The 10,725-nt window shown below is 47.5% G+C and overlaps 1 protein-coding gene across 1 annotated transcript in view; it reads left to right on the top strand.

Moving 5' to 3' along the window:
- The first annotated feature begins 952 nt into the window (after positions 1-952).
- The window catches only part of LOC137432357 (ADP-ribosylhydrolase ARH1), a 17,372-nt gene continuing 7,599 nt past the window's right edge, over positions 953-10,725 (top strand). The window contains exons 1-4 of the mRNA XM_068124212.2: positions 953-1,375; positions 6,688-6,792; positions 7,015-7,120; positions 7,206-7,285. Coding sequence (XP_067980313.2) covers positions 1,147-1,375; positions 6,688-6,792; positions 7,015-7,120; positions 7,206-7,285 — 520 coding nt within the window. The 5' untranslated portion in view covers positions 953-1,146. The remainder of the gene's footprint in view (positions 1,376-6,687; positions 6,793-7,014; positions 7,121-7,205; positions 7,286-10,725) is intronic.

Genomic DNA, 10,725 nt, shown 5'->3' with positions numbered 1-10,725 from the left:
AAGCAGAGTAAACGACCCTCATGGCGCTTTGCATTATCATGCGAACGCACACACACCGAACGCACACACACAAACATACACACACACAGACACACCTTCACTCTTGCCCTATTCCTCTCCCTCCCCATTCAAAACCCACAGATGTGTACTCCCCCTCCTCCTCCCCTCCCTGCAGATCCAGATCTGGAGTTGATTTTAGTAAATCAACTTAACACTTGTGTCCCATGATGTGACACGAATGACGTAACTACGTAATACCAAAGGTGGCTTACGCTGCAGTACGGAAAATCGGACCCCAGTCATCCCAGATCACAGAGGAACGGAATAAGGAGCGAAGCACAAAACGGAGCGGAGAAAGGACACAACTACTACTACCAACAACAACAACAACAACAACGAATATAAATATGACACCAAACAAATCGCATTCAAAAAGTTCTTCCTGCCTCGGGCTTCTTCTTCTCCATCAAATTGGCGTGTGACGTTGGCGCGTGAGTGTCACATGACTTTGCTGGAGGACGCTTAGCCAATTAAAACGTCCGAAACAGCTCGAGCCGTGATGTTTTCGGACAATACGAATGTTCGATGTCGTTGAGAAATATGAAGTTGCTCGAGCTGGAAGTTTTATACGGACGGAATCCAAGTAAATATTTTAATGTGCACTAAATAAACCGGACAAGCAACAGCATGGCTACGAGATTCTCCCACAGACACACACACACACAAAGCGTGCGCACACACACACACACACACACACACACACACACACACACACACACACACACACACACACACACACACACACACATCACAGCTGCATAACGTGAAAAGACGTGACACAAATTGATGAATTTGAGGAAAACATGAAAACTTTAATTGTAAATATTTAAACCTTTAATAAAATCATCTGTTAAAAGGTCAAAGGTTTTGTTTTCCCCTCTCGAGCTCATCGGGGCGGAGTCTGAAGTCTGAGAGCGAAGGAGTTAAATTTCAACCCGTGTGTTATTTTCGGAGCATTCTAAATGAGGTGAGTTTGTGTGTAAAGTGAGTTCCCACATCAGGTATCAGGAAACCTGCCCTCCTCCACCCGGTGATCCCGTACTCTCGACTACCTGGGCGAGCAACAGGCAGGTATAGCGCGGTGCCATGACGAGCGTGCGCGACAGGTACCGAGGCTCCATGCTGCTGGCAGCGGCGGGCGATGCCCTCGGGTACCGGAATGCCCGCTGGGAATACTGCGAGAGTGCTGCCCTCATACACTCGGAACTCGCCCAACTCGGCGGAGTCGCTGCGCTCACGCTCGCCCTGCCGGACTGGCCCGTGAGCGACGACACCGTGCTGCACCTGGCCACAGGAGAGGCGCTCGCTCGTCATGGTACGGAGCAAACGTTCGGCCTGGAATGTTTACCTACTGACTTAATAATGTGCACATTCAATACTTCCTGGTCAAATAATGGGGTCAACGGACTATTTCACATTCTTTGATACTGCACGTTGCGGGAATTCAACTACCGTGGTGACGTAGTGACGTGTACAGGTGATGATAATAATAAGTGTGGCAATGAAAAGTTATTTATCGGGGCACGTGTGTAGTTACCTGGCACACGAAAAGCAAAATGTGGGGTTAAGGCTATTGGGTCACGTCCGTCTGTCTCTCCGTGTGTGTGTGTGTGTGTGTGTGTGTGTGTGTGTGTGTGTGTGTGTGTGTGTGTGTGTGTCCCCTATCCAGGCCGTAACTTTTTGCCATTTGAGTTCTGTCATCAAATTTTTACCAAAGCTTTATTATGATAATACGAAGATAAATTAAGAATTTTTTTCAAAAGGTCAAAGGTCAACGTCACATAAAATCATCAATTTTCATCCAATTGATCTGAAATTTAAATTTACAATTTGAGTTTTGTCATCAAATTTTCAACGAAGCATTCATATGATAATATGGAGAAGGCAAATTCATAATTTGGCCAAAGGTCAAAGTTGCATAAAATTGTCAATTTTTGTCCAGCTGAACTTAAATTTTACGATTTTTTTTTCGATTGAATTTTTAATTGAACGCTGCATGGGGTCAGGTGATCTATGAACTCTAGTTGTAATATGGAAACATAGGGGTAATACACCTGGTGCTCACCTGGTAGAATGAACAGTATACTGCACTTACTAAAGGTAGTTTAAACCAATTTGAATGGTTTCTAGAAGACAGGACAGCATGTAGAATCATACCAACATAATCATAAGACTTTTTTAAAAAACCCAAAAAACACTTATTTTGGGGGACCCCATAGACCACCTAAGACCCCGATTTTTTAAATGCCAGGAACAAACTGGTAAAACACGGGTGATGAAGGTTGTGGTGAAGTTTCATTGAAATTGCGTGTCTAGTTTCTGAGAAGAAAGCAAATACCTATTTTGGGGGGCAACTCTCCCCCCACACCCCCCCCCCCGTAAACCCCAAAGGGCCAGATATTTCAAATGCCGTGAACAAACTTTGGTAAAACACGGATGATGAAGGTTGTGTTGAAGTTTCATTGAAATTGCGTGTGTAGTTTCTGAGAAGAAAGCAATTACCTATTTTGGGGGGCAACCCCCTCCCGTAAACCCCCAAAGGGGCAGATTTTTTAAATGCCAGGAACAAACTCTGGTAAATCACGGGTGATGAAGGTTGTGGTGACGTTTCATTGAAATAGTGTGCGTAGTTTGAGAAGAAAGCAAATATCTATTTTGGGGGGTCAAACCTGGACCCATTTTGACCCCACGTAGATCCCCAAAGGGGCAGATTTTTTTTAATGCCATGAACAAACTTTGATACGTCATGGGTGATGAAGGTTGTGGTTAAGTTTCATCAGAATTGCATGTGTAGTTTCTGAGAAGAAAGCAAATACCTATTTTGGGGATAAAACCTAGATCCACTTTGACCCCCGGTATGCCCCCTTAGGCCCCGATTTTTTTTAATGCCGTGAATAAACTTTAGTCACAACACAACAAATATCATTTGTGCCAAATTTGGTCGCAATCCCATCAGCGGTTTCGGAGAAGAAGTTTCAAGTGTTTACAGACGGCCGGACGACGCGCCATCGCATAAGCACCCCTGAACTTAGTTCCAGGTGAGCGAAAAAGCATGGATGAACCAATATCTCCCAAATTTGTAAATGGACAAAAGGAAGGCACCGTTCCAACGAGTATATTGCTGCTCAGAAGGCACGGCTCTGTTTGTCGGACATCAGAGTTTAAATCTCGCCGATTATTACTATCATGTGATGAGCCCTCTCCCACATAGCCACATAGTGAACACCACAAGGCTCACATCAAAGTCGCACAGATGGCAGTGAGCGGGCAAAAGGTGAGTTTTGATAAGTTTCAATGGCAACACAAGAGTCATGGTCGATGCCTTCGAGAATCACCATTTCATCGTAGTCTTCGGGCCAGACTGTGCGACCACCAGCAGGAGCGTGTAGAGCGCCTTGCGTCTAACGGACATCATGGGTGTTGCACCCAGAGCCCGCAAGTGCATGCCCATAGTAGATCTGTTCATAATCAGAAAATATCAAGAGGCACCCAGCCGGACGAAGGCTGATATCATTGGCGATCAGGAATAGAGTTCAAGCCAAGACGTCCACATCCAGTTTAGCGATCACAAGCGTGTTCAAAGTGACTGTAGAATTATTCCTCAATAACAGGAGTCGAGTCGTGCCAACGATGTCACACTCGGGGGTGGGGGGGGCGGGGTGGGGGGAACTTACACTAACCTAAGAAATGCTCAAACGGTTCACCAGTCGCTTTGCACAGTGGAACATCGTCGAGAGCCATGCCTAGTGGACGACTTGTTGAAATCACTGCTGGTGGACCACATAACTCTGGTATCCTCAGATGTATGAATTTCTCATGTCATTCGCCTTGTCTTCTCATGTCATTTGCCTTGCCTTCTCATGTCATTTGCCTTGCCTTCTCATGTCATTTGCCTTGCCTTCTCATGTCATTTGCCTTGCCTTCTCATGTCATTCACCTTGCCTTCTCATGTCATTCGACTTGCCTTCTCTTCTTCTCATGTCATTTGCCTTGCATTCTCATGTCATTCGCCTTGCCTTCTCATGTCATTCGCCTTGCCTTCCCTTCTTCTCATGTCATTTGCCTTGCCTTCTGTTACATGCTCCTCCCCAAACCCCAGTCACGGTGTACCTCCGAGCCGAGTCACGGCAGAAATATGTGTTATTCTGTGTGTCAAAGATCAATGGTGAAACCACACCAATTGTTACCAACAAACAAGTATTGTATTAAGGTCACACAAGAATAACAGCACAATAATAATAGTAATCAATTGTACAACCAATATATCATTCCTATGATGGTACCATCAGTTTTGTACAATATAACTCACTGTGCTCCAAGTGAGCGAAAAGAACATTCCCAATGTCTCTGTCCCAGCTTCAAACCAAAGTCGATCCACGCTCCAGTGATCGTCAGAACGATGTTGTATCGAGACCAGAATCCCGTTCGGTTGACAGTCACACTGCCAAAGATGGGCAAAGGTACCCTCAAGAGGCGAATGGGAATCACACCTTCGGGTATGGACGTTCAACGGCTCCCAATCGGTGAACCGCAAATTCCCACTCAAAATCCACGTTACACACACACACACCAGGTTAACGTCTGGATGCGGTGAAATTGTTGAAGCAAGGTGAAGAGCCTAGAGCGATGCGAAAACCGGCGTGAGGCAAAACGGCCAACGGCCCGTACTCGAGACGAAACGGCACTCCAACGATTCTCTTCGGAATCAACCGCAAAACCTGTCATGCAGGTTTATCTGTCACAGCGATAACAACTCTGTCGCAGGAATCCCTTTCCCAGGAAACCCAAAGTTCACTTGTGACCCCCATTCGCCAGCGTTTGCTCAAGACCTCAAAGCAGCTCTGCTCCTTTTCCGACCTCACTTGCTCCGCCTCTTCTTCTTCTTCTTCTTTGTCCGGTTTCCAGTTTCTTTTTAAAACATTAACTTTTTTTTTACCTTTTGAAAACAGTTATCTCCAATTCACTTAAACGATAACAATAATAGTACATGGAACCAAAAATGTTTACAGTGGATGAGAACCACAACAACGGAAGTGACGAATCCGTAACACTTCTCATATCATTCGCCTTGCCTTCTCATGTCATTTGCCTTGCCTTCCCATATCATTTGCCTTGCCTTCTCATGTCATTTGCCTTGCCTTCCCATATCATTTGCCTTGCCTTCTCATGTCATTTGCCTTGCCTTCTCATGTCATTCGCCTTGCCTTCTCATGTCATTTGCCTTGCCTTCCCATATCATTTGCCTTGCCTTCTCATGTCATTTGCCTTGCCTTCCCATATCATTTGCCTTGCCTTCTCATGTCATTTGCTTTGCCTTCCCATATCATTCGCCTTGCCTTCTCATGTCATTTGCCTTGCCTTCCCTTCTTTTCATGTCATATGCCTTGCCTTCTCATGTCATTTGCCCTGCCTTCTCATGTCATTTGCCTTGCCTTCCCATATCATTTGCCTTTTTTTTTTTTTTTTTTTTTTTTTTTTTTTTTTTTTTTTTTTTTTTTTTTTTTTGTATACAAGATCGAGGCTCGTGAAAGAGCGAACATTAATCACACAGAAAGACAAACCGACACATAAAACATATAACATAGGGAGCGGTAGACAAGATGGGGAGAGAGGGGGAAGGACACAAACACAACATTTGAGAGCAGGGACCGAGAGACATGGAGACATCGAGAGATCTGAGAGAGGGCGAGGGCTTTGGGGGGGGGGGGCGTGGGAAGGGGGCAGTGGGAGAGGTATAAAACATATGGACACTGCCAGGACTTCCAGGAAAGAAGTTGGAATTTCAAACAAGGTGGATCTGGGGTGAATTAGCGGGGGTAGAAAAGATCAAGGTTTTGGATGGGGGAAGATAAGAGATGGTGGTGAACAGCTGTTTTAAAGACCTGGAGGGAGGAGTGGGATTGAAGGGAGTGAGGTAGTTTGTTCCAGAGGTGGGAGAAAAGAGGAATGAAAGAGTGAAGGTGAGTGGAGAGCCGAGATTTCGGCAGTTTAACCATCAGAGGGTTGCTGGCAGATCTTGTGCGACCTGTAGGAATATTTGGGGGACAGAGCACAGAGAGAGCTGGGGGTGCAAGGCCGGAGAGGAGTCGGTAGAAGACAGAAAGACCACCTACCTGCCTGCGGTGAGTGAGTGAAAGGCCCTCAGAGATAGCTTCATCGCGGGAGATTCCAATAATTCTGAAAGCTTTGGTTTCAACAGCGTGAAGCCGAGCTAGGTGTGAGGCAGGAGCACCGGCCCATAGGGGAGAACAGTATTCCATTGAGCTGCGGATGAAAGCCTTGTATGTGCCTTGCCTTCTCATGTCATTTGCCTTGCCTTCCCATATCATTTGCCTTGCCTTCTCATGTCATTTGCCTTGCCTTCCCATATCATTTGCCTTGCCTTCTCATGTCATTTGCCTTGCCTTCCCATGTCATTTGCCTTGCCTTCCCATATCATTTGCCTTGCCTTCTCATGTCATTTGCCTTGCCTTCTCATGTCATTTGCCTTGCCTTCCCTTCTTCTCATGTCATTTGCCTTGCCTTCCCTTCTTCTCATGTCATTTGCCTTGCCTTGCCTTGCCTTAACACATACCCTTAGCGTTGTTATATTTGGCGAGGTATCTTTCACTTTTGTCTCCCTCTCAGGAGATGGGGAATGCAAAGGGGAATTGTTCCAGCTCTTGGCTGCAAACTACGTGGAAGCCATGACGGATATGGAGGGAAGGAAGCCGGGGCCGACATCAATCCTAGGTAACGGAATTACGGTTGCCTCCTCACTTCACCACCTTCAAAAAAATAAATAAACAAATCCAAAGTCTTCATACAACTTTGAGGTATGAGAATCACCCCTCATCTGCACAAAAAAGAATTCAGTAGAGTTGCACTTCAAAGCAAACATTTTCCTTCCTGTTGAATCAAGCAAGGCCCTTCCTTCCACAAACCGCTTCCATCCATGTTATCATTATCCTTCAGGTACATCACAGCTGCGACTGGGGCAACCGCATGGATATCATATTCCATTCAACCCTGAGGGAACAGGCTGTGGAGCAGCTATGAGGTCGATGTGCATTGGGTTAAGGTGAGGACGAGGAATTGGAGAGTCGGAATGGGAAACGAGATGCACACAGCCTGACTTGATTTTTAAAACATTATTTACCATGCAGGTATCCCAAAAAGGAGCAACTTGAAGAGTTGGTGGCTGTGAGTGTGGAGAGTGGAAGGATGACACATCATCACCCCATTGGTAATCGCCCTATAAGTGATCAGATGGTCAATCATATTGTTGCGGGAATGCCATAAAATGGGTAAATTTGCATTGGATAAGGATAGTTATTTCCATCGTGTATGTTTAGAGTAAGAGTGAGGTAAAATGACTATTCTGTATTGGGAAATGCTTCGTTATTCATATAGAAGCTGTGTGTCTAAAGCTGCTTTCGCTGAAACCTCTCTAATGTTTTGTCCCTCTGTAATCTGTCCGACATATTTTACGAGGATAAACTGGGCCGCAGTCACGAGTCTAAGTGGGAACCCTCCGCCTTACTCCCCCCGCCCCCACCCCACCAGCACCATCCGACTCGGTGAAAGGTCAGGCAGGATTCCCCACCAATAAGCAAGCCTCACCAGCCAATCATAACCATCCAGGGTGGGGCCAATGATGTAATAGGGTGAAGCGAGGGGAGAGACAATAGAGGGGGGGTGCCAAACCGCTGGGATGGAAAAATGTGCTTGGTCTTGATGGGGCAAAGTTGCATGGGGTTTTGCTGGTTTTCCACCAGCATGACTGTCCTGATGACTAACCCCCGCTAACCTAACTAACCTAGCTAACCGCTAAGGCTAACCCCCGCTCTAGCAGGGCAAATGGCCTTAAAATGCATGTTGTTGTTTTATGACTGTCCTGATGGGGGAAGTTCCGTGGGGTTTTGCTGGGTTTTCCACCAGCACGACTGTCTTGATGGGGGAAGCTGTGTGGGGTTTTGCTGGTTTTCCACCACCATGACTGTCTTGATGGTCGAAGTTCCGTGGGGCTTTGCTGGGTTTTCCACCAGCACGACTGTCTTGATGGGGGAAGCTGTGTGGGGTTTTGCTGGTTTTCCACCAGCATGACTGTCTTGATGGTCGAAGTTCCGTGGGGCTTTGCTGGGTTTTCCACCAGCATGACTGTCTTGATGGTCGAAGTTCCGTGGGGCTTTGCTAGGTTTTCCACCAGCACGACCCTCTTGATGGGAGAGGTTGCGTGGGGTTTGGCTGGGATTTCCACCAGCACAACTGTCTTGATGGGGGAAGCTGTGTGGGGTTTTGCTGGTTTTCCACCAGCATGACTGTCTTGATGGTCGAAGTTCCGTGGGGCTTTGCTAGGTTTTCCACCAGCACGACCGTCTTGATGGGAGAGGTTGCGTGGGGTTTGGCTGGGATTTCCACCAGCATGACTGTCTTGATGGGAGAAGTTCCGTGGGGTTTGGCTGGGTTTTCCACCAGCACGACTGTCTTGATGGGGGAAGCTGTGTGGGGTTTTGCTGGTTTTCCACCAGCACGACTGTCTTGATGGGAGAAGTTGCGTGAGGTTTTGCTGGGTTTTCCACCAGCACGACTGTCTTGATGGTCGAAGTTCCATGGGGCTTTGCTGGGTTTTCCACCAGCACGACTGTCTTGATGGTCGAAGTTCCATGGGGCTTTGCTGGGTTTTCCACCAGCACGACTGTCTTGATGGGAGAAGTTGCATGGGGTTTGGCTGGGATTTCCACCAGCATGACTGTATTGATGGGGGAAGCTGTGTGGGGTTTTGCTGGTTTTCCACCAGCATGACTGTCTTGATGGGGGAAGTTGCGTAGGGTTTGCTGGGTTTTCCACCAGCATGACTGTATTGATGGGGAAAGTTCCGTGGGGTTTTGCTGGGTTTTCCACCACCACGACTGTCTTGATGGGAGAAGTTGCGTGGGGTTTGGCTGGGTTTTCCACTAGCATGACTGTCTTGATGGTCGAAGTTCCGTGGGGTTTTGCTGGGTTTTCCACCAGCACGACTGTCTTGATGGGGGAAGCTGTGTGGGGTTTTGCTGGTTTTCCACCAGCATGACTGTCTTGATGGTAGAAGTTGTGTGGGGTTTTGCTGGGTTTTCTGCCAGCACGACTGTCTTGATGGGGAAAGCTGTGTGGGGTTTTGCTGGTTTTCCACCAGCATGACTGTCTTGATGGGGGACGTTGCCTAGGGTTTGCTGGGTTTTCCACCAGCATGACTGTATTGATGGGGAAAGTTCCGTGGGGTTTTGCTGGGTTTTCCACCACCACGACTGTCTTGATGGGAGAAGTTGCGTGGGGTTTGGCTGGGTTTTCCACCAGCATGACTGTCTTGATGGTCGAAGTTCCGTGGGGTTTTGCTGGGTTTTCCACCAGCACGACTGTCTTGATGGTAGAAGTTGTGTGGGGTTTTGCTGGGTTTTCTGCCAGCACGACTGTCTTGATGGGGAAAGCTGTGTGGGGTTGTGGTGGTTTTCCACCAGCATGACTGTCCTGAAGGGGCAAAGTTGCATGGGGTTTGCTGGCTTTTCCATCAGCATGACTGTCCTGATGGGGTAAGTTGCGTGGGATTTTGCTGGGTTTTCTGCCAGCACGACTGTCCTGATGGGGGAAGTTGCATGGGGTTTTTCTGGGTTTTCTGCCAGCACGACCGTCTTGATGGGGGAAGCTGGGTGGAGTTTTGCTGGGTTTTCCGCCAGCACAACTGTCTTGATGGGGGAAGTTGTGTGGGGTTTTGCTGGGTTTTCTGCCAGCAGGCACCTCGCATGCATCGCCTCGCTCCCCAACTGGAGCAACCACGCCCACAATCTGCCCTCTCCATCCTGCTACGTCACACTGTCAGGCGCACAAACTGTTTTCCTGCCAGGGCGGGATATCCTTGGACCGCTAAGCTGCGTCGAGCCAGTGACCCTATTTATGTTTCGTGACTCTTATTGTCCTTCGTGGCATGTCCAAAGCCATAATGCTTTGTTGATTTGAGTCGTTTTGATCACAGGCCACATTGGCGATCAAACATCCGTTAAGGACGGATTGTATTTGTGGCAGCGAGCGCCCAGTCGGAAAGATACCTGCATCGGGCGTGACCATCGTTCGGTCGCTAATTCTCCACTGAGGCTGTGCTTAGAAGGCGGAGCAGCATTGGGCTCCGACCCACTTACGATGCAATACAAATACCCACCCGATTGTTATCCCTCATGCACAGAAAAATTCAAAAGTTCATTCTTTGGCTAAATGCATTGAGTTACTACAGCTACTCATCCATTCACTATGTGCAGACATAGCCAATTCTAAATTTGTATGCAATTGAATAAAAACCCGACGAAAGAAACAATAATGTGTGGTTGAGAGGATGTGTGCACGAGCGAGGTCGCTTCTTCTTGTTTCCAACAATAAAGTTGTTTATGTGGTGGACCCCCTATCCGGCATTGTTCCCCTTGCCCAACGCTGTCTACAAGAACCCTTGTAGCCGGCACTCCATTGGCCCGTGGTGACCACAGCTTCAAACACCATTAGTGTATGGCAACCACGACCCCACTGGTTCTTTGCACAAATGGTCTCAATGGTCTGATATTAAATCCTTCATTTTCTCCAAAAGCTTGATATCTGATCATCAATTTGGATTCAGACCCGGCGACTCACCTCCAGACATGCTGCTTCTGCTGTCTCAACAAT

The sequence above is a fragment of the Myxine glutinosa genome, chromosome 8, assembly GCF_964187855.1.
Source record: "Myxine glutinosa chromosome 8, kmMyxGlut1.1, whole genome shotgun sequence".
NCBI lineage: Eukaryota > Metazoa > Chordata > Myxini > Myxiniformes > Myxinidae > Myxine > Myxine glutinosa.
This window is presented reverse-complemented; position numbering and strand designations above follow the sequence as displayed.